Raw genomic sequence first — 24,694 nt, 5'->3', positions numbered from 1 at the left:
TTCTGCTGACCTCCTACAGTATATCACTGGTTCTCCCTACTTGGATACAATATGGGAGAATGCTTTCTGGGACAAATCCTATCCGCATGTACATTCTCTACTCCCGCTATAAAAGAGCGGTGGAGATCCCTTTTACGTGCTTCTATGCTATTACTAACTACAGACCTACCTCTTTCACCTCATGCCGACACCTGATCTCACCTCGGGCAATCACGTATGTCACTGTTGTAACTGACAACCTGACCCTGAAGCATGGAAGCAAACTAAAAGGAATGCTTTCCCTATCATTCTTGTTTCCAACCAATTGATGAACCACTTGGCTTCTTCTGGATTCCAAGTGCCTTGAGCCACTATACTGTGAGTGTATCAGAAACTGACATCAGAGGTTACAATTATCCAAATGGGAGATTCAAGATCCACTCCCACTGTCAGTTTCTTAAGTACTAACTACCAAAGCAAAATGCTCTCTGGCTTATGTCAGAGGAGTCTCATGAAATACACCTGGAACGGAGGAGACCAGGTGCAAGTCCCTCTGCAAGGATTTCATGTGCGCCTTTGCCCAAGGCATTAAATCCAAGGTAGCTGCCGTGGAACCTAATGCCTGAAGATAAATCCACACCGTGGTTTTCTGAATCCTCAACAAACAATGCACTTGGTTCTGCAACTTCCAGATTTTTATGTCTGTCAACCAGACCTGGCTTTCCCTGGTATTGAAGCAAACCCCCGAATACTCCAGGGATCAAGACAGAAGCAAGGTGCTCTTGTCAAAATTAGAAACCCAGCCCAGATCCTTTAATAACTGCATCACTTTGGCTGTCACTGATTCACTTTCCTGGGCCAACTTCAGTTGGATCCACCAATAGTCCAGATATGGATGCACTAAAATACCTTGTTTGTGCAGGGCCACCATCACAACCATCACCTTGGAAAAAGATCATAGAGCTGTGGCCAACCCAAAAGGGCCAGCCCGATACTAAAGATGCCATCACCCCATCATTGAAAGGTGAAGATATTTCTTTTATTGGAATTTGCAGATATGCCGGCATCAGATCTAACATTAAGAATTCTCCTTGATGTGCTGCTAATATAACAGGCTTCAGAGTCTCTATCCTGAAATGGAACTCCTTCAGAGCCTTGTTGAGCTGCTTCAGGTCTAGTATAGGGCAAAAGTTACCTTCCCCCACCCCTTCTTTGATACCATAAAGAAAATTGAGTAAAGACCTGACTCCATTGAGAATACAGAATCAGAACACTGCCCTATACAGAGCTGCCACAAAAATGTCATCTGTATGGCTTCCCCTTATGAATGGATTGATAAGACGAAACCATAAAGTGTATGAAAAAGAATAGAGACACTCCAGAGTGAAGTCTTTTTGATGACTCCTAAGAGGACTCAATTCCAGTAAAAGGCTGACAACTGCCCACCTAGCCTTTGTACTGAACAGTGGCCTTCCACACCTTCATTGGAAAGTCTAAGAACTTCCAAACCACCCCAAGACCCATCCTTACCTTTCTTCTTGGAGTTCCAAAAGACGTTCAATCTATAAAAAGGTCTAGACCACTGGTCATGTGCCAACTTCCCCTGCTTTGCATGCTTGAAATCCCTAAAGCGGCTTTCACCAGCTTTTTTAAAGAATGTTTGATCCACCTTGCTTTAGAAATTGAAATACTGACCACCTTTGTAGCTACAGCAAACTGGTGAGCAATTTCAATGGAAGCATCCACCAAAAAGAATAGCCACTGGTTCCATTTGAATTGTAACCTCCATATTCCAAAGATCTTTCCTATAGGCGATGAGACAATGCATTCCCTCCCTAGCAACAATACTGCTGCATCCAGCAGCCTACAGCACCAAACCAGCAGCTCAAAAGCCACTTAAGCATGGCCTCTATCTTCCTATACTGAGCATCCTCGAGGACAGAGCTCCCTTCCACAGGAATAGAGGTCCTTTTAGTGACGGCACAAATAAGTGCATACACTTGAGGAATTTGCAGCTTTTCCCTTTCCTGAGCCAGAACCAGATACAGCCTCATCATAGTCTTACACCCTTAAAATTTGATCTCTGTGTAATGGGATGCCCCAGAGTTAAATTTTAATCTATACTACAAAAACACTTTGAATGGTTTCCTTAAACTCAACATTATAGGATCTTCTTCTGAATTAAAAGACTCCTATCCTCTTTCTTTTTCACTATGTCAAGCATTCTTAGGGACTGTAAATCTATGGGAGAAAGTTCCTCTTTGTGGAACAACTGAACTGTGGCTGAATTATCCTCTTCCCTAGGGGAACATTCCTCTTCCTCAGACTCTCCCTCACTGCCACTTTCACTTAAAATCTTAAGGTCCACAAATGACCGATCTGAAACTACAGGACTTTCTCCCCTCCCAATTCTCTTCTATTTTTGTTCTCATTCTTTTGCTCTGGATTCCCAAGAGTTCCTGGGGGTCCTGCAGAAGAGAAAACTGGAGCTGCACTCTGCTGCATAGAAAAGGGCCTGATGCAAACACTTTCACAAAATCTGTAGGAAGAGAGGCTCAGGAAGAGGAAGGAATCATATCTCCACTGGAAGATATGAGAGCTGCTCCTCTTGGAACTCCACCCGGAGGAGCCACGAACCAGAACACCGCAGCATCAAACACCGCCAGAATCAGAATAGAAGGCCCCCTCTCTGAGCTACATCCTCTTACAGTTCCAATATGGCCACTATTCCTGCCATGGCAGCAAACACGCTGGCGGGAACAGCCTGCAGATGATCCTGCTGATGTCACCCTCCCAGGGCAGACAATTCCATGTGCTGCCCTCTTTTTCTCTACCCCACAAAATTTACAGAAGCTAATAAGTGATCCACATGCACTGCAAAGTAATGAGTGCTTCCTGCACTCCTCAAGAGATATCATTGCTTCCTCCTTTCTGATGGCAAATCGCTCTGCCTTTTTTTTTTTTTTTTTTACAACTTTAACAGGTAAGAACCAGGCACAGCCATAGGAGTAAGAAGGAAAAATAGAGGGGGGAGCCTTGTCTAGTCTTTTTTTTTTTTTTAAGGGGAGGAGAGTCCATAGAAGAGGAGAGAAAAAGCATAGGGAGGGAGGAGGAAAGAGTAATTCCAGTAACCAAAGCTGGGAAAAACCCTGTTCCAACAACTGGAAGCGCTCTGGTCCACAGACTGTGTTCAACCGGGAGGGAGTACAAGACTTTCACTTTAGGAGCTTCCATCCAAACTTCTACTTCTTCACCAGGCCTCAGCTCACAACATGAGATGCTTGCCTACCATCTGCTGGAGACAGAGAATACTGGCAGGCTAAGGTCAGCATGGGATCCTATAAGAGGCGATGTCAGCAAACCTATTAGTCTCTGTCTCCATCTGCTGGTCAAGAGTCATATCATATGGACTGGTCTGGCAGGATGAAGAGGAAAGTACATTTCAAGTTTAAAGATTAAAAGCATGGAGTTATTTTATTTCATGTTGCAAAATGTTTATTATGTTATTCAAAAGGTTTAAAAAAAAACTCTGTAGTGCAGAGTTCAAATGGTTATACCGGTCCTGGAGAAAAGTTGATTCTTTGTGAGCTGTGACACCATGTTTTAGTACCATGTACCAACGTCAGAATAATCAAAAGATTCTGTAGTACATGAGCTTTTGAGACCATACAGATCCTGAAGAAGAGATCTATGTGGTTTCCAAATCTCATTAACTACACTTTTCATTAGTCCGTATGTTGGCCCTACAAAGAAGCCAGTTTTGTTTTTATTTTTTTAAATTTCACCATTTTCTATTGTTCTGGTAGCTTTCTTTCTATTTCTCCGCACTTCCAGTCCTTTCAGGATTTTGTTTAGTTCTCTCTGATAAGGTTTCTGAGGCTCAAGATCAAATATAGAGTTTCCACCCCACAAATAAAAATTCAGGAAAACGGGTTTGAACCTCAAATATAATTGGGAGAGTTCAGATTTTCATCAACCGTGACCAGAGTACAGCAGTATCCTCTTTAAAAAAATAAAATAAAATAAATCCTGCTTACCTATACATGCCGTGTCCCCAACTCGGCCAACCATTTTATTAGTGATGCCTCCAGTAGATGTAGCACAGGCCACATTACCTTCACTGTCAATAGCGACTGCACCCACAGTTCCTAGGCCTCTGCCAAAATGTAAAAATACAAATACATTTGATTAAAAACTTTGAGAATTAATGTGAAAAGTGCATTAAATTTTTTTTCTTCTGATTAGGACCCTTCCAAAAGCTCTAACAAAACTCCAGGACCCCACCTCAGGGACAGTGCTGAATGCTAATAAGATTTGTGCATCAACAGTACACATTGAGCAGTCATAAGCAGCATGACCAATTTCAATGCAGCTGGGTCTATGTTGCTCATGAAAAAAAAAAAACCTGATAAACTAAAAGATGAGTCGAGTAGGTTACAATGATTCTCTCTCTGTGAAAAATCATCTATTTCATATATACAGCTAATTTGTTAAGAGCTTATAGCAGAGCTTTCCAAACATTTCATGTTGGTGACACACTTTTTAGACAAACAATTTCGTGACACAGTAATTCAGTCTACTAGCAAACCAGAGGTTAAAGGTTAAATGAACAAGATGTATTTCGACAATTTATGTATGTTTCTTTAAATATATACATAATAAAATGTTTCACGACAACCTATCTTGTGAAAACCTTTCATTTATATTAAATATATATATAATATTCCAAGATTAATGTTATTGTTATAATTTATGAGTAAAAATAATAAAACAAAGTTTTTGTGTTATTCAATTTACCTCTTTAATGAGATATATGAGCTTGATGGGATGAACACAGCTTTTGAATATTTGGTGTTATTAAAAAAGTCCAAAGGGTCTTCTGCATAATTTTAAAAAGCTGGCCAGTTTCACACTATAAAATTATTTGATAGCCTCATTCAACTAATTCTATATGGCTATGAGAGTGAAGTCTGGAATTTATAGGAAGGGACAGAATGTCAATATAAATCCTGCACCTCCAGTTCTGTAACTCTGTGCATCCACTGAAATTCCCCCAAACAATGGAGCTTGGATGTTTCCCTTACAGCTCATCAGACTAAAAGATATTTTCAAATTCTGGTGTCACCTCACAGTAATAGCAGCACAGACACCTTCCACTGCCAGGCACATTGTGAACTAACACAAAACCCCGCAAAAAAGATACTCAAAATCTATACTTCAATCCCATTGTAGCATAACAGTAATAACACCAAGAACTCAAATAACAATAACCCTACCTGTGAAAAAGCAAGGGAAAATATTACACTGGGTCCTAGAATACCAATACACCACCTTCCGAGGAAACAAAACAAACCAGATTGCTATAGATCCCTAAGCTAGCAGAATCTCTCATCATTGTCACACACACAGAGCAGAGACAGACTCTCACCAAATACAGAATAAAAGAGCACAAATCAGACAAAAACTGAAATGGAAACCCCAAGAAGCCAGACTCTGTGTATTAACAATGGAAAAACAGAACCACCATTCCTCTTAAAACAAATAAAATCAAGAAACATAAAGCATCAGTTATAATAGTAAAACCATACTAATAAAAGAATATTTTAAAACTACTGATAAATAGAATTTCTATTAATAAAAATCATATACATTTTTTACAATTTCCCAAACACCAATAATATATTTCAAAACAGCACATATATCAAACACCACCCAATGATTAAAACTAATAAGGATTTTAAAAAGCCCCTGCTGTCCATACGTGGGAGCTCTTGATTTCCAGTCACCCTGATATTGTCAAGGATTAGGAGGTTATCCTCTCTCTCACACACATACTCACATGTCCATTCTCTCTCACACATACACTGTCACATACATACACATTCATGCTCTTATACCCACCATAACCTCTCGCTCTCACAGACACTCTCGCTCTCACAGACACTCTCGCCCCCTCCACACACACCCCCCACACAAACTCTTACTCCCCTGGATTTTCTCATACACACTCATGCTCTCACTCTCTCTGGTTCCCTCACATACACACAAACACACACCCCCAGGCAAGTTCCCAATCATTCTCACACAAACACACACACCCAGGCAACTCCCAGTCATTCTCACACACTGAAACTGACCCCCAGGCAGGCTCCCAGTCATTTTCACACCACTCCCTCACCATCCCCCAGGTATGCACACATTAATTCTCACACACACAGACCCCCAGGCAGGCACCAATTCATTCTCACACACACACATACACCACACACAGGCAGGCACCTATTCTCACAAATACAAACCCCAGGAAGACACCCATTCATTCTCACACACAGACACACCCTCAGGCAGGCACCCATGCATTCACACATATACACCCCCAGGCAGACTCCCATTCATACAGACCCCCTCTCTTTCTTTTGCCAGCAACCTCTGAGCCTCTCTCATTCCTCTGCTGCCACTGTCACTGCTGCCGCATGGCTATTGGGGAGGCGCCGTTTGCTGCTACTGGTACTGAAGCCCATTCTGCTGCCTCCTCTGTGCAGGCCCCGTGGGTTTCCATTTCCTCCATGTTGGTCTTGTACATTGTGAGATCCGCATAGAGAAAGTGCTTATCTTGCACATTACTAAAGATTACATGTGCCAATCAGTAAAAAGTAATTTATTTATTTTTTTACCTTTGCTGTCTGATCTTGGTTTTCTAATCGGTTGGTCACAGGCTTTTTTGTTCCACCTCCCCTTTCTTATTTTTTTGCCAATTCCTTTCATAGTCTTTTTTTCTGTTTCTTTTCTGTCCATCAATCTTCTTCCCTCAAACACACAGTAGGGTTCTCATTCTCACATGCATTCTCTCTCTCACACACACACAGTCTCTCTCTTGCGCATGCTGTCTGACTCACACACCCAGGCTCTCTCTCACTCCCACATGCTGTCTTGCTCAAGCACAGGTTCTCACTGTCACATGCTCTCTCATACAATCATTCATACACACAGGCTCTCACTGTCACATGCTGTCTCTCTCACACACACACAGGCTCTCACATGCTGTCTTTGCAAACATTCAGGTCCTCACTCCCACACACAGTCTCTCAACTCACTCTCACACACAGACACACAATCTCTCAACTCATCTCATATACGCACACAATCTCTCAACTCATCTCATACACACGCTCTACAGGCCCTCAGCCTCTCTTACCTCTGGGACTCCTCTTCACGGGTTGCTGCAGGATGGGCTCTGCAGCGGCCCTGAACTTCTAGGGCTGATCCGCGGAGGGGCCCCTGCTACCGGGCCTCCTCCTCTTCTCAGCTCGCTGCAATAACGCTGCTCCTCTTCTGCACGAGGCTGATGTTCCTCCTCCTTCCTGCCCGTGCGGCTCCAGCAACATTTTTCTTCTGGGGCCGCGTGGGCAGGAAGGAAGAGGAGCACCTACACGTGTAGACGTGACCTTCTTCTTCAGGCCGTGGTGTCGTGAGCTCCACCACGGCCCTGCCGATCTTCCTGCTGTGTGTCTCCGGCACAGCACAGCGATCCTTCACTACTCAGCCGCCAGTGGGATGAGGTCCACCGGTAGCTGCATTGGCTCCCCCTGACCTCTCCTCTGTATACCACTTGCTCCACCCTGTCACGTGCACCGGGCTTGTGCGACACACCGGCATACTGCAGGCGACACACTAAAGTGTCGCGACACACTTTGGAAAGCTCTGCTCTAGACTTTATGGATCCACAGTGTTTATTCCACGCCCTTTGAAACCCTTCACAGTTTTGGTCTTCACCATTTCCTCCGGAAGGGCGTTCCAAGCATCCACCACCCTCTCCGTGAAGAAATACTTCCTGACATTGGTTCTGAGTCTTCCTCCCTGGAGCTTCAAATCGTGACCCCTGGTTCTGCTGATTTTTTTCCCGACAGAAAGCATCCACCACCCTCTCCGTGAAGAAATACTTCCTGACATTGGTTCTGAGTCTTCCTCCCTGGAGCTTCAAATCGTGACCCCTGGTTCTGCTGATTTTTTTCCCAACAGAAAGCATCCACCACCCTCTCCGTGAAGAAATACTTCCTGACATTGGTTCTGAGTCTTCCTCCCTGGAGCTTCAAATCGTGACCCCTGGTTCTGCTGATTTTTTTTCCCCGACAGAAAAGGTTTGTCGTTGTCTTTGGATCATTAAAACCTTTCAAGTATCTGAAAGTCTGTATCATATCACCTCTGCTCCTCCTTTCCTCCAGGGTGTACAAAAAGAAAAAATGCAGAAAAAATGCAGAAAAAAATGCAAAAAAAATGTAGAAAAAAAACAATTAAAGTCACTAATTACAACCTGATAAACTTATTATGGAATAGAAGCAGGAACAACAATTCTATTATCAAGAAAAGGTGACTAGGTTCAAAAGAGATATACTGACTGCCAGAAGTTCTAATTAAACACTTACCCCTAGATTCATCAAAATGCTATAAATATAGCAGAAATAGCTAGAGACTGCATTGTACAAATCAACTCCTCTTGATATTCTTCAGTGATTTCAAATTTGCAGTTAATTCCTCTGACTATGTATGTAATACTACCTCCCAAACCCACCCTAAGTTGAATGTGCCCATCTACAGATATATCTATCTATCTAATATATATATATATATATATATACCAACAAATTTCCCAACAAATTCTTGTTAGGGTATAAAGCACTGTTGTAACATGTAATAAGATATTTCAAAAGATATGGCTATTTTTAATCCTATAAAAATTTATTTATGATTTCAAACAAATGTATGTTTTACAAATTATGAGATACAATTTACTAAAAACCTCACCACAAACCTTAATATTTATAAACCCTCCATCCTATTCTAGTATAACCCTCAAGCTGACCCTGATTAGTTAAATAATCCCCCCTCTGTCATTGACGTTAAAGCAGATCAATGGAAAGATACACCACTTAGTACTTCAACTATCTTCAATGTTGTATCTTCAATCACATTCCTTAATAAACAGTTTAATCGACTACTAGTGGTGTATGTTCTTTAGATGTCATTACATCCCATCCCGACAAGGTCCTCGTTTCGCCAAGATTGGCTTCTTCAGGGGAATACTTTAATTATGGCCAAAACGTCAATGGAAACACATGACTTTCATCATTTATATCTGAAACATAAAACTCATATAAGGTCAAAAACTACACTTACCCTCTAATCCCTAAATATTTATTAATTAATCACATACATCCCCATAATAATACCCATCCCACCTATCAACCTTTCCATACATAATAAAACTTCAATTAAATAAATTTTACCATTAAGAATTCAAGAAAGCATTACCCTAATACCCCCTCCTACCTGCACTCTAAGCGGAGAGGATACAGGAAAATACACATCCCATTCACTCTGGCTCAATGGCTCCTATGTTTTATGTGTGAATTCTCCCGAATGTGAATGTGAACCTATATAACGATTTCAGAAGAATGAACATTTATTCAAATTTCAATATGTCATTTAAAGAAATAAAATTCATATATTGATATTTCAAAATATGTAAATCCAATATTTTTTGTCTGGTATAATCTTATGAATCAACCACTGAGACACCCCTATGTTATTACCTCTATGCCGCCTCTTCGTTCCCTCCACACATGCTTCTAATCATGAACGCTCCGTTCCCGGTTTCAAACGTATCACCACATCTGCAAAAACCACAGAACGTCAACCCTCACTCCTCCTACAAACATATTAAGCTTACCCCAACTACTCTGCTTACCAACAAATAAACTTCATAAAGTACCTTATGTGAGGATGAAGCCGCTGTCTTCAAAATGGAGTCACCACTCCCTCAGTCTTAACAAACTTTCAACCAGTGCAGCGTTCAACCACACCGGAATCTGTTTCTTATCCTCTCAAACTAATTCAAACGGCTACTCCTCGGTCACTTTACCTCACATATATTTTCCTAAACACAAAGGAAACAAGAAGCCTCAACTATATCTTCAGTATGATACTCTTTTCATGAAGAAAAAGAAAAAGACTACAGCTCTTACCTCACTCTTCAATGACCATGTATATCCTCCAGGAACTCTATTTGTAAGCTCCAATATTGGAGCTTACAAATAGAGTTTGTATATCCTCCAGGAACTCTATTTGTAAGCTCCAATATTGGAGCTTACAAATAGAGTTCCTGGAGGATATACATGGTCATTGAAGAGTGAGGTAAGAGCTGTAGTCTTTTTCTTTTTCTTCATGAAAAGAGTATCATACTGAAGATATAGTTGAGGCTTCTTGTTTCCTTTGTGTTTAGGAAAATATATGTGAGGTAAAGTGACCGAGGAGTAGCCGTTTGAATTAGTTTGAGAGGATAAGAAACAGATTCCGGTGTGGTTGAACGCTGCACTGGTTGAAAGTTTGTTAAGACTGAGGGAGTGGTGACTCCATTTTGAAGACAGCGGCTTCATCCTCACATAAGGTACTTTATGAAGTTTATTTGTTGGTAAGCAGAGTAGTTGGGGTAAGCTTAATATGTTTTTAGGAGGAGTGAGGGTTGACGTTCTGTGGTTTTTGCAGATGTGGTGATACGTTTGAAACCGGGAACGGAGCGTTCATGATTAGAAGCATGTGTGGAGGGAACGAAGAGGCGGCATAGAGGTAATAACATAGGGGTGTCTCAGTGGTTGATTCATAAGATTATACCAGACAAAAAATATTGGATTTACATATTTTGAAATATCAATATATGAATTTTATTTCTTTAAATGACATATTGAAATTTGAATAAATGTTCATTCTTCTGAAATCGTTATATAGGTTCACATTCACATTCGGGAGAATTCACACATTAAACATAGGAGCCATTGAGCCAGAGTGAATGGGATGTGTATTTTCCTGTATCCTCTCCGCTTAGAGTGCAGGTAGGAGGGGGTATTAGGGTAATGCTTTCTTGAATTCTTAATGGTAAAATTTATTTAATTGAAGTTTTATTATGTATGGAAAGGTTGATAGGTGGGATGGGTATTATTATGGGGATGTATGTGATTAATTAATAAATATTTAGGGATTAGAGGGTAAGTGTAGTTTTTGACCTTATATGAGTTTTATGTTTCAGATATAAATGATGAAAGTCATGTGTTTCCATTGACGTTTTGGCCATAATTAAAGTATTCCCCTGAAGAAGCCAATCTTGGCGAAACGAGGACCTTGTCGGGATGGGATGTAATGACATCTAAAGAACATACACCACTAGTAGTCGATTAAACTGTTTATTAAGGAATGTGATTGAAGATACAACATTGAAGATAGTTGAAGTACTAAGTGGTGTATCTTTTCCATTGATCTGCTTTAACGTCAATGACAGAGGGGGGATTATTTAACTAATCAGGGTCAGCTTGAGGGTTATACTAGAATAGGATGGAGGGTTTATAAATATTAAGGTTTGTGGTGAGGTTTTTAGTAAATTGTATCTCATAATTTGTAAAACATACATTTGTTTGAAATCATAAATAAATTTTTATAGGATTAAAAATAGCCATATCTTTTGAAATATTTTATTACATGTTACAACAGTGCTTTATACCCTAACAAGAATTTGTTGGGAAATTTGTTGGTATATAAGCCTTAGCACTAGGGGAGACATTATTGCCAAATAATTTTTTGGTTTATATATATATATATATATATATATATATATATATATATCTAGTACTATCTATCTATCTATCTATAGAGTCCTATTCTTCTTATTACAGTGCTTGCTTGCTCTCTCTCATGGCTGAGGTTGTGAGATAAAAACAGATTTCCCCCTACAAAAAAAAAAAAATCGGTGTAGTTATTTGTCGTTAAATCCCGCATTACTCTGTGTTAATCTCCCGCATTCCACAGTAGAAGACCCCAATTTGTATTAATTTCTCCTACTTGCATAACAAATTTAAAATTTGCATGCTAACTTGCTTTACGATATTTATTGCATTTATTAGCCCCATTTAACGCTCGTTTGGGCCCTAATGTATTTTGATGAATGACCCGGTTAATTGGGTAACATAGAAAAATTCCCCACTTAAATCCAATATTCTTTCATGCATCTGAAGGAAAGATTTTCTTCTAATTTGGGTCTGCTTATAGACATCTGGATATATCCAGACCTACTGACCCAAAAAAGGAGAATCTCTATTACAGAAGAATAATCTCAGTATTAAATTTTTATAGATCTCAGAAACACATGAAATCAATAACGTATCTCGATCCTTCACTTCCTCATTAGCCTGTTCCAAGAAACCAGTTAAGTCCAAACTTCCTGCGGACATCAGCAAAACATCCAGAACCCCCTTTTTCCTTTTTCTTATATGGTAAATAGAAAATCTTGTTAAAGGTGGGCATTGAATCTTCAGAGATACACAAAATCTCCTTCAAAAATTCCTCAATAAGTGCCTGAGGGCCAATTAGGGAAGATCTAGGAAAATGAATAATTCTATGATTAAGACATCTCTACCAGTTTTCAAAAATTTCCATCTTCTTATGTATTACGGCACTATCTTGAGAAGAAACAGCTCTAAGTTCTTGACAAACCAATGCGTGAGATTCCAGTACTTTAAGATTCCCTTCATGGCCCACAATTGTATTGTCCAGTGTCCATGTTCCCCCTCACAGTCTGCAATGAAGAAAAAAATTCTCAAGCTTCTTATTATGCATTCCTTCGCAGAATTCACATCCAAACTATTTCAATCACCTTCATACTCCCCGCATTGACGCAAAAGGGGTGTGTCTCTACAAGATGGTGTAAGGCTGGTTCGTGAAGAGAAATAAAGACAGTGTTTAAGATTCTGTGTCAGGATGGAGTGACAAAGCGCTTTGCAGCGGTGTTAGTGGTACAATTACTGAAAAGAGAAGAGTGATGAAGCATTTTCGTATAATGGCAGCGTTGTAGCTTACGGAAAGAGGAGAGGATATGGTCAAGTGTTAAGTAGCAATATCAAAAGAGAAACATAACCAGTCTGATGCGGGAGTACAACGGTGATTGAAATAGTTGCTTGTGAATTCTGAGAAGGAATGCATAATCATCTCTAAACCCAACGTCACTATTACACATTGGACCACAATTTACAATTAGAACTGTTAGCTTAAAAACTGGGCAACAAGTTGACGTACATTCAAGAATATGAGAGATTAATGTTCCTGAGGAAGCCCTGCGAGACAGGGTGAAACTAGGCTCTCGTTGGACAGCACGAGGACAGTATGATATAATAACTATTGGAGTGCTTGTGAATACTATTGGTGTATCATGTAAGGTACATTGGATGAATAGGGTATACTTTTAGAACCAGGAGATACTGATCTTTGAAGTATACCTGAATTGCCCGATAAATGATATATGTACTATGAAAAAACAGTATTACAGTATAAAAACATATATCGTGTTATAAGTAGATGTAGTTAAATTGAAACAACTGTGGTTGTACTTTGCAAAGTATGTTTTAGTATGGATACGGTTTTATGTGAGGTATGTGTGAATGGTATGACTAGAATGATTGGAGGGTAAAGTATTGATGGGGGATATGATATGGGATTTTAGGTAAATATGTAATGGCATTATAATAGGTGATATATGGTAATGTGGTCCACATGTGTAAAAAAATTGTGTGTTTGAAACATTGTTGTTAAACAGATTGTATAAAATAAAAATACAGTATGGCATGTAAATTTGCCTAGGACCTCTGATTCAATATATTGGTCCACTTCCAGCAGGCCAGATGCCATCCCTCCAGTGATGCCTGCAATGAGGAGCTCTCCAGAAATAATATGCTCTAAATCAGTGGTTCTCAACCCTGTCCTAGGGACCCCCCAGCCAGTCGGGTTTTCAGGATATCCACAATGAATATGCATGAGAAAATTTGCATACACTGCCTCCATAACATGCAAATTTTCTCATATGCATATTCGTTGTGGATATCCTGAAAACCCGACTGGCTGGGGGGTCCCCAGGACAGGGTTGAGAACCACTGCTCTAAATCTCTCTGTAGTAGCTAAGAAATAGTTCATTGTGAAGGGGGAAGGAGAAGCACAGGAAACTCCTCACAACCTGCCTTTCCTCTTCACTATTAAGCAAATTTAGTCTGAAAAAGGTTCCAGCTATCAGAGAGAGGGCTGGAGACATAGTCCGTGCCATCTTGGATCCCCCAATAAATTTCTGTTTGTTTGAACAAAAAAAAGGTCACATTTTTAATTTTTACCTCAGCTTCTGTCTTCTGATGTGTATTTTTGGTACTGGTACCTGCCACATTTGTGATTGTGTCTGAATCACAGTACATACCGCAGGCCTAACAGAAACAAGGACTAACTCTGTGTGGCCCAACCTGCTGACTTGGAGTTGCATTAAAAAGCAGATTAAAAATATCCATAATAGCCCAGGAACTGTAGTTTAAAAACCACAACTAGCTCAGATTCTCCTTGATAAAACAGGAATTAATCAGTAGGTCTGGTACCAACTAAAGAAATTTCACTTGATGAAAACTTACATTTGTGATACTTTGGGGTTTGAATCTGGTTTCAGGTTTGCCCTCCATCTCTCTCTGGACCTGTCTGTTACCAGCATTTCTCCTGGAACTTCAGAAACACCCTGTGCTTTGGCAAAAAGGGATGCACCTCGATCAGTTAATAGCAAGTGATCAGTCTAAGGAATGAGACAAAGATAAGTAAAGATTTTTGTTTAGCAGTCTTCCTTCTAACACACAATAACCACCAATGTCAGTCAATGAGAATCATTTGGCCAACCCCGTCTGACCAGTTGCCCCTGCCTATATTGCTTTAGCTCTGATAATCACTCTTCCTTGTCTTTACTATGGCATTCTGCACTAAGAAGACAGTCATACAAGCTTGGTTACCTGCAGAATGAAGTGTGGCCAAGCCAACCTGCCACCTCCCCCTCCCCTATCTTCCAATTATACATGAGTGTACTGAAGGCATTTGTTTCTTTATTTATAAACATATGATATTCTGCCTTTTCCTAAATTAATCTCAAGGTAGATTACAACAAAATTACAGTCCAAACTACAGTTAGTCAAATGAAAGACATTAAACATTAGGTAATAACAGATTATGACTAAAGGCATGAATCAGATTATAGGTAGTCATCTAGGTTGTAACAGAATTTATAGTAGATAATAAAGGGTCTATTGGATAGAAAGAATACAGATGCACATTTAAGGCAAGCATTTGATGCAGAGATAGTACGAATATATTAAGTAGGAGTAGTCCAGTGGTGAATGAGGTGGTGGGCTCATGAGCAGGAATTTCTGGAATTCAGGTAGGAGTAGAAATAGGAGTCTCTGCTGTGGAATCTAGGGAAAGGTATATATATTTATTTATTTATTTATTTTTTGGAAGAAGTAGGAAATATAAAAGAACAAAAAATGGGTCATAATGGGTCACACCAAAGGTCCATCAGCCCAATATTCTGTTTGCAACAGTGGCCAATCCAGGTCATAAGTACCTGGCAGGATCTCAAAAGGTAAACAGATTCCAAGCTGCTTATCTCAGAAATAAGCAGTGGATTATCCGTCAATCTTAATAATGGACATGTGGACATTTCCTCCAGGAAATTGTCCAAACCTTTTTAAAACCCAGCTACACTTATAACTATCACCACATCCTTAGGCAATAAATTCCAGGGCTTAATTTTGCGGTGAGTACAAATAATTTTCTGTTTCTTTTAAATGTGCTACTTAGTAACTTCACTGCATTTCCCCTAGTCTTTGTACTTTTTAAGAGAGTAAACAACCAATTTGCTTTCATCCATTCCATTCCGCTCATTTTATAAACCTTTTTCATATCCCCCCTCAGCTGTCTCTTCTCCAAGTTGAAGAGCCCTCACCTCTTCAGCCTTTCCTTATATGGGGAATTGTTCCATCCCTTTTACCATTTTTGTTGCCCTTCTTTGTAACTTTTCTAATTCTGCTATATCTTTTTTGCACACAATACTCAAGAGGCATTATGATATTTTCTGTTTCATTCTCCATTCCTTTCCTAAAAATTCTTAGCATTCTATTTGCTTTCTTAGCTGCCACTGCAAACTGAGCAGAGAGAGTATTTCAACATATTATCTACAATGCTACCTAGATTCTTTTCCTTCATCATGTAGCTAAAATTTAGAATGCTCTTCCCTAAATGCATCACTTTGCACTTGTACACATTAAATATCATCTGCCATTTGCATGTTCAGTCTCCCAGTCTTGCAAGGTCCTCTTGCAATTTCTTATAATCCTCTTGTAATTTACCAACTTTGAATAATTTTGTGTCCTCTGCAAATTTGATCATTTCACTCGTTCCCATTTCCAGGTTATTTATAAATATGTTAAAAAGCAGTAGTCTCACAACAGATCCCTGAGGTACTCCACTATTCACCTTTCACCATTGAGAAAACTGATCATGTAGCCCTACTCTCTATTTTCTATCTTTTAACCAGTTCCTAGTCCACAATAGGACATTGCCTCTTGTCCAATGATTTTGTAATTCCCTCAGAAGTATGAGGGACTTTATCAAATGCTTTCTGGAGAATTCAAGGGTGGAAGTTATAAACGTACAGCTTCTGCTTGCAAGCTAGCTGCCGAGAAAAGGGAGGATTGCAGTAGGCAGATAACACAGTCAGTAGTAGAGGAGGACTTCACTCGTGAGCCACAGTTTGTATTCCAGAGAGTTACGTGTGGCTCATGAGACGCTGGTTGGCCACTGCTGGTCTAGAGTTAGCACCTCAATTTTGCTGGAATTTAATTCGAGTTTATTGGAGGTGAACTATTTAACAATTGTAATGCAGTTTATAATCTTTTGTACAGAATCATCTCTGCCAGCTCCCAGTGACTTAAAAAACAAAGCATTGGATCCAGTATTACCGCTTCCCTCATTGTTTCTGTTACCAGTTGCCTGATCCTTTCACCTTTCTTTCATGCTGTCCTACACCATTTAATTCTTGTGGTTAGCTGTAGCAATATTGATGAGAACAGACTAGCAGCTCAGAGGCAACATGAACAGTAAAATCTTGCCTGTGCGCACAGGAGCAGGAGTGGCTGTGGACAGTTTTTTTTTCTATATTCTCACTTACTTCCTGGCAAATACTCAACTGGCCTGTGCCAAACAACTTCAATGTTGTCTGCAATCCTGTCCCCAGTTTCCCTCTCTATCCTGCAGTAGATTGTCATCCGAAACTCCACTCCTCAAGTTTTTGGGCCAATGCAGTAAAGTGTGTGGAAGGGCTGGCGCTCCGAGGCGAGCGCCCGCTCTCCCGACGCGCGCCCAGGCCACTCTCTTGGGTGCGCGATTCACTATGCAAATGAGGGCCTGCGCTACTAAGGAGGCGGCGGCTGTCAGCGGGTTTGACAGCCGACACTTATTTATTTATTTCAGTTTTTTATATACCGGAATTCATGATACAATCACATGCCGGTTTACAATTGAACGAGGGGTGCAAAATACATTAAAACTGGAACAAGTGCAAAGGAAATTGCAGTTACAAATAACAAGGGCGGTCGAACTGGGAGGAAGGAGAAATACAGTAGTAGTTTCACTTAATTTTACCGGTGTCTGTTGTCGAACCCGCTGACAGTCACGGGTTCAGAAAACGGACGCCGGCAAAACTGAACGTCCGTTTTCCAACCCGCAGACAGATTTTTTAAAAATTTTTTTTAATTTTTGGGGCCTCCAACTTAATATCGCTATGATATTAAGTAGGAGGGTGTTCAGAAAAGCAGTTTTTTCTGCTTTTCTGTACACTTTCCCGGTGTCGGCCGAAATTAACTCCTGCCTTTGGGTAAGCGTTAATTTTAGAGAGTAAAATGTGCGGCTTGGCTGCACATTCTACTTTCTGTATCTCGCGGGACTAATAGGCTCATCAACATGCAACTGCATGTTGCGGGTGCTATTAGTTTCGGGGGTGGGGGGGGGGTTGGCCGCGTGTTTTCCACGTGCTATTACCCCATACCTTATAAGGGGTAAAAATAGTGCATAAAAAACGCGCGGCCAAATGGGGGCTAATGGTGCACTTGGCCGAGTGCACCATACTGCATCGGCCCAATTGTGAGCAGGGAGATGGTGGAAAGGCAGCTGGCAGAAGATGCCGGCAGTCATCAGCCATGTGTGCAGCAGGGGTAGAAAAATCTTCATGACCTATCTGTCCCCAGTATCCCTCTCTCCATCTTAGGAGACTGGCATCCACTGTCTGATGTTGCACTCTGCGCAACATCAAACAGTGAAAAAGGCAGCTGGCATCTAGCAGCTTGCAACCAAGGGGGTGAATCTAAAAGGGGTTTCTCTCTTGGGCCATCCCTTTGAGTGCCCTGTAAGAGAAAGGGAAGCTTTTTCCATTGAGTACTAGAGCAGTAATGCCAGTTTACTAGGAGTTGCTATATTCTTGGACATCTGTCGGGAATGGGGTTGGGTGAATTGAGGACAATTCATAAGTGAAAAAAATATGTTAAGATGTATTAATAATTGTATTGTATTGTAGAATATGGGCTTGAAAATTCCTAATGAAAGCAGATATGAGGCTTGCCCATATATTATGGGGGGAATGTTTTATCTTTACCAACGTGTGGGTTTGGGAGGCAGCACAATTGTATTTATTCAATTTTATTGTCTGTCTTATCACGAATGCCCAGACCAGATATTATTGTTTTAATTTTGTTATGCAATCTGTTCCAGCTACCCAGTGAGTTGGGGGGAGGGGGCGGGGAGGGACCAAATTTAATAGGGATTTTTATGTTGATGAATTTTGCTTTTATAGATTTTCTGATGATGCTCTATTTGATGATTTACAATGTTGTACTCTATACAGTATGTGTGATATTCCATGCATTTGGTGCAGATTTGTTCTGTGTAAAGGTATAGGTAAATCGAAATTGCATTAAATTACGTTACACTACAACATTACTTATTCACATCATTCTCAGTAGTTAAAGCAGGCAAGTTAGTAGACAGTTTTATTTTTATTTATTTTAGTTGATTTAAAGTAGTTGATTGAGGGAAAGTCACGTGATGTGATGGAGGAGTAGGATGTGCTCTTACTGCACTCCGGGTCCTCTCCCTCCAGATTAGTTAATATCAGTTAATTTTTTCTCATTTTCGCTAGATTTTGGACTTGCTTTTCATTACAGACTGCAGTGTAAAACTTTCAAGAGAAAAGTAGATGAAACTGTTTGAATGGCAGCAAAACTGCAGTGTCGCAGCCTCGAAAAACTAAGGTGGCTGATGGTAAAATGGCGATGGAGCAGAGTGAGCCTCTGTCCCCAGAAGCCAAGCTGCAGGACCCAAAGGTAATTGACATGACAGCGGTGGTGGTAGTGACGCTCAATAAAAGATTTGACAAATTTTATGAGAAGTTTGAAGAAATGAATCAAATGTTGGCAGATTCAATCAAACGGGATCAGGAGGTGGAGAGCAGTGTTTCGGGCTGGAGGACCGGCAGACTAACTTGGAGCCACAACTAACTGTGCTGAAGGCAGAAAGTGAAGAGCAAACACTTAAATTACACGATTTGAAAAATTGTTCACGGTGAGGAAATATATGGTTCGTTGGGTTTCCAGAAAAAACATTCATGAAGTTAAGTTGGCAGATAATCTTGGAGTGCTGGCTGCCATGTGTGTCAATCTGGATAGTAAACATGGTGATCTAAGAATTGAACGAGCTCATCGTTTGGGTCAGAGACAGGCTGCAAGGAATAAGCTGCATCCATTGCTAAATTTCTAAATTCAGCCCATATAATGGAGGTTTTACGAGCCTACAGGAAAACCAGAAATTTTGAATATGAAGGTAGTACCATTCTGATATTTCAGGATTGTTCCACATTGATATCGGAACATTGCGCCAAATTGATGAACAAAAATATTTCTTTTGTCCTGCAGTATCCAACAAAACTGAAGATAATTCAGGGTAACAAAAAACTTCGCAGTTGGAATCAGCTGAGGAAGCAATGACATTTTTGCAAACTTTGGAGACTGAGTCAACAGGATAAGATTGCATGGGGAACAGCCAAGTTGGGTATCTTCGTGGAAGTAAGAAGTAGGGTATGGATGGCAAAGAAAACACAGAGGGAAAGACTGAGAAAAGAAAAGGAAAAGCAAGTATCCCGATGCAAACTGACTGGTTGCTACACAACTGTTGGTATAAGTTTTGAATTGTTGATGCGACATAATCGAAAGTTAGGCTGGTTTTCAACTACCGTATTTTTCGCTCCATACGACGCACTTTTTTTCCCCCAAAGGTGGGGGGAAAATGTATGTGCGTCTTATGGAGCGAATATAAAAAAAACCCCAAACAAAAATCTAACAAACCCCCCCCCCCCCCCCGACTTAATTTCCTACAACCCCCCACCCTCCTGACCCCCCCCCAAGACCTGCCAAACGTCCCTGGTGGTCCAGCGGGGGTCCGGGAATGATCTCCTGGGCGTGGGCCGTCGGCTGCCAGTAAACAAAATGGCGCCGACGGCCCTATGCCCTCACTATGTCACTGAGGACCGACCGCTGCTATTGGTCGGTCTCAGTGACATAGTGAGGGCATAGGGCCGTCGGCGCCATTTTGTTTACTGGCAGCCGACGGCCCTATGCCCTCACTATGTCACTGAGACCGACCGCTGCTATTGGTCGTTCGACTGCAGGAGGTCGTTCAGCGGGGGTTCCGGACCCCTGCTGAACGACCTCCCCCGCTGGACCCCCAGGGACTTTTGGCCAGCTTGGGGGGGCCTCCTGACCCCCACAAGACTTGCCAAAAGTCCAGCGGGGGTCCGGAACGACCTCCTGCAGTCGAATCGTGTTGGTCTATGGCCGCCGCCATTTTTCGCCGCCATTTTGAAAAATGGCGCCGGCTGAAAACAGGATTCGCGGCAGGAGGCCGTTCCGGACCGCTGCTGGACCCCCAGGTAATTTAAGGCATTTGGGGGGGGGGGGTTCTAGGGGGTTTTAGTGTGCCGGCTCACGATTTTCACGATACTTTAAACACCCAAACGGCAACAATACGATTCCCTCCCCCTCCCAGCCGAAATCGATCGTTAAGATGATCGAGGACACGATTCACATCTCTAGTCTTTGGTTTCACAGATTTTGGGAGGGAGATGGTGGGTGATGAGGATTTCTGATGGATGGAGACAAATATTTGGTTATATGTGGGGGAAGAAAGAAGGCAGGGAGGGGGAAAGGAAAGGAAAGAAAGACAGACATCACATGGAAAGGGTAGTGCTGAATTCATGCTATATAAGGATGAGGCTTGGGTCTAGGATGGGGTCCTGAGTTTGATAAGTTTTCGAAAGTAGAAACGAAGTTGATCATTGTCAAAACGTTCCTTGATGGAGCCCTATACTAGGCACTGGACATGGAACATGTCTGGCATAGGGTCAGTTTACAAAAGGTATAAAGATACTGCAATCATCATAGAGCAAAGTACATATAGCTCTCCTTCAAGAAACAAGATTAGATAAAGTGCAACATCAAAAGTTACATAGAATGTGGGTGGGACAGATTCTCTGCACAATTCACTGACTAATTCAGCAGGGGTGGTGATATTAATTGGAAACAAGTGCCATTTCACGTTAAGTGAGTACTTACAGATGAGGCAGGGAGGTTTGCTATACTTGTTGGAGACTTATATGGGCCTCTAGTTACCATTTGTAACATTTATATACCCAGCAACTATCAGCATACATTCTTCATGAAGACAGCAAAGCTAGTGGCTGAAATGGCTCAAGGAATCCTGTTGGTAGGGGGGATTTTAATTGTGTATTAGATCATAAAAGGGATAGGTCATCTGGATGTCCGGGAAGAGGAGATTTGGAGACCAGAGGGGTTTCATACATTTGAAATAGCTTAGGTCTATTGGACGCATGGAGGACTCTCCATCCTATAGACTCTGAATATACTCACATTTCTCGTGCGCATAGAACACATTCCCAAATAGATTATCTACTGGTAAGAGATCAGGACTTCTCAAAATTATTGAAGGTGGAAATTGGTCCGCTATAAATTACAGACCATACACCAGTGTGGTTTGATATCCAAGATTTCACTTTTTAGGATCACAGTCAACATGGGGATTACCTAAATATGTATACAGGAATGTGGAGTTTAGAAGCTGCTTGATTAAAAAATGGGAAGACTATAATGCTACTAATGCAGAACATAGAGGGAACTCAGTCCTGATTTGGGAAACAGCAAAAACAGTATTAAGAGGCAATATCATTGCCTTGTTTTTTGCTGCTACAAAAGCAAAGTTAACCCAAATTCGACAATTATAAAGCCAAATGAGAGCAAGTAAACAACTTTTTGAGAAGGTCCCTACAAAGATAAACAGGGAGAAATTGACAACAGTACAACATACGCTTAATTCATTTTTGCACCAGAGAGTCTTAAGAAAACCCTTTGGTATTACAAAGCTAGATACTATCATTATGGCAACAAGGCCAGCAGTTTGCTTGCTAATGCAACAAAGAATTGGGGTAGGAAAATATATATCTCAGTAACGCAAGCTTTGCAAGGTACATTTACTAATTCACCTAAAGGAAATCAGTAATATTTTGCAGGAGTATTATAAGACTTTATACACTGCTTCCCCTGTAGCTACAGAACCAATTCAAGATATATACGGCATTCTAAATTACCAAGGCTTATGGAATTGCTTGGATGTAACTCAGAGGAGTGAAGCAACACCTCTCCTCCAGGTGTTTATCTCGCAATGTCATATGTTATTCTGGAAATGCGATAAAAATTTTGAAATATAAAGGAGTAGACTGAAGAACCTTGTTGCACAAGAAAAGTGAGTGCTCTGAAGGCTCAAAGAAGATATATTGGACTCCCTGGAGTGTCAAGACATTTAGAAGGAAATTTCAAATAAAATAAAACAGCACTGGAATGTATCTCTTGAAAGTTAATTTTAAAAATGATGTTAAAAGAAAGGCATATTTAAAAAGTACACATTTATCTGTCTGCTGGGCTTTATTCCTCTTTAGACAATTTTTAAGTGAGGGCCATTTGCAGACTAGGATATACTTGCTGGCTATAAGTTGGATGACAGAACAGTATCTATCCCCCTCTGTTGGTCTGTTGAGGACATCAACTTAAAAATATGAAATACTAACCCACCAACTATCATGCCAACTACTCTAAACAGAACAGCTCTAAAAGAGATGACACAAAACACAAACAAAAAAAATATATATTTTTGGAGTTCTTATTCTAAATTAGTAGCATGCTTAGAACACTCATTTCTCAAGTTCACTCTCCACCAGCCTATAACAGTTTACAAAAGCCACATCATTCACATCTAAAGGGGTGAGCACTTCCTACGTAACTGCATGTTCCACATACCTTTTCCATGACAAGACGGGCAAGTTTTATTGGGTTGGCTATACATCTGACTGCAGATACTGCTCCTGAGGCTAGATTTCTTCCATCCATGATAATGGCATCCATTTCCACATCACCCTTTTCATTAAGAACTGATCCACAGCCTAGAGAACCAAAGGAAAAATACAATTAAAAGCAAAAAAACAAAATTCTGTTTGACAGATTCTTTCCCTAGACAAAAGGGGGGGGGGGGGGGTTCTGTTTTTTTCAGTGTGCATTCTGGCTTGTGATAAGTTTCTGCCTATGGTGCTAAATTGTCAAAAAGCAGGCAGCAAGACTTACTACAAAACCTAATCCTAGAAAAAGAAATTGCTCTGCAATAAACATTTGCAAACCTGGCTCCTCATTTCACAACCTTTACAATAAGGCTCATGCTGTTAAGTGAATACAGTTGCAGGTTCATATGAAAGTGGACTCACAGATAGGCCGATTCAGTAATCTGTGCACTAAGCACCTATGCACTGGATTTCAGCACAATTTTAACGTGCAGGTTACAAATTTTGTAAACTCTCCAAAACAGTAAGTTAAGGCATCTGGAAGTTTAAAAAAAAAAAAAAAAAAAAGCACATTCTCTGTAAAATATGCGTTTGGCACAAGCAGAATACACATTTTAACTCAGGAAGGGGGGGGGGGAGGTGTTATTGGTGACCCTTAAAACTATTAAAAAAAAAAAATGGGAAAAAAAAAATATTGTACTGACTTATCTGGTGTAGTTAGCTGGATAAGTACTCTCTTCTCCAGGTCAGCGATAAAACTCATTTAAAAATGTAAAAGGAAAAAAAAGAAGTTAAGTGCCAGTGCACTGGCGCTGAATACTTAAGGAGTAAAGTTTACAGTGCTAAGCAAACCAGAGTTAGGCCAATTGTGTCCCTCTGCATCAGGGAGTACTGCTTAAAGCCCTGATTTGTAGGGAATTTCCATGCAAGGGCGCTAAGCAGTGCTCTCAGTTTTGAATGTTCATGTTGTGAATCTAAAACTCCTTGCTGCATTAGTAGTAAGGCTTATGTTCACAAAATGACCCTTCAAGTGCAGGTCAAATTGTGCATTGTCCTGAGTGCCCTGGGATGTTGGTGACTGGAAGTTTGGGGTGCTGAAAGGAGAGAAATCTAAAGTTTTCAAATGTAGCCATACAAGCACAACTGCATTGCTTTCTGCCAGCTGACGTTACATTGGCCACAAGACTGAATTATCCGATGTTTTGGTGGATCCTGTGTTAATTCATTGCGTGTTATTCTGTGGTCAGGTCAGTAGTACTTCTTCAAAATGCGGCAGAACCAGGAAAGAACAGGCAGTGAGGCATCACAAGGACATTCAATACCTGAAGCTCACTCAGAATGTAAATCAGTTCTTGGAAAGGAATACCTCCTGAT

The 24,694-nt window shown here is 40.7% G+C and overlaps 1 protein-coding gene and 2 long non-coding RNA genes across 5 annotated transcripts in view; 1 reads left to right on the top strand and 2 right to left on the bottom strand.

Annotated features, from left to right (window-relative positions):
- Positions 1 to 24,694, bottom strand: part of ASRGL1 (asparaginase and isoaspartyl peptidase 1) — a 90,418-nt gene that overhangs the window by 21,546 nt on the left and 44,178 nt on the right. For all 3 annotated transcript variants that reach the window (XM_029595638.1, XM_029595636.1, XM_029595637.1), the window contains 3 exons: positions 23,286 to 23,428; positions 14,463 to 14,617; positions 4,017 to 4,135 (listed from right to left, as the gene is read on the bottom strand). In XM_029595638.1, coding sequence (XP_029451498.1) covers positions 4,017 to 4,135; positions 14,463 to 14,617; positions 23,286 to 23,428 — 417 coding nt within the window. The remainder of the gene's footprint in view (positions 1 to 4,016; positions 4,136 to 14,462; positions 14,618 to 23,285; positions 23,429 to 24,694) is intronic.
- LOC115087908 lies at positions 8,943 to 10,031 on the bottom strand. Its single transcript, XR_003855655.1, has 5 exons — positions 10,002 to 10,031; positions 9,749 to 9,913; positions 9,570 to 9,650; positions 9,307 to 9,410; positions 8,943 to 9,112 (listed from the first exon to the last, which is right to left on the bottom strand). It is a non-coding gene; the product is annotated as an uncharacterized LOC115087908 (long non-coding RNA).
- On the top strand, positions 10,141 to 10,793 carry LOC115087909. The gene is made up of 4 exons (XR_003855656.1): positions 10,141 to 10,170; positions 10,259 to 10,423; positions 10,522 to 10,602; positions 10,762 to 10,793. It is a non-coding gene; the product is annotated as an uncharacterized LOC115087909 (long non-coding RNA).

The sequence above is a fragment of the Rhinatrema bivittatum genome, chromosome 3 (assembly GCF_901001135.1).
Source record: "Rhinatrema bivittatum chromosome 3, aRhiBiv1.1, whole genome shotgun sequence".
NCBI classification, from domain to species: domain Eukaryota; kingdom Metazoa; phylum Chordata; class Amphibia; order Gymnophiona; family Rhinatrematidae; genus Rhinatrema; species Rhinatrema bivittatum.
This window is presented reverse-complemented; position numbering and strand designations above follow the sequence as displayed.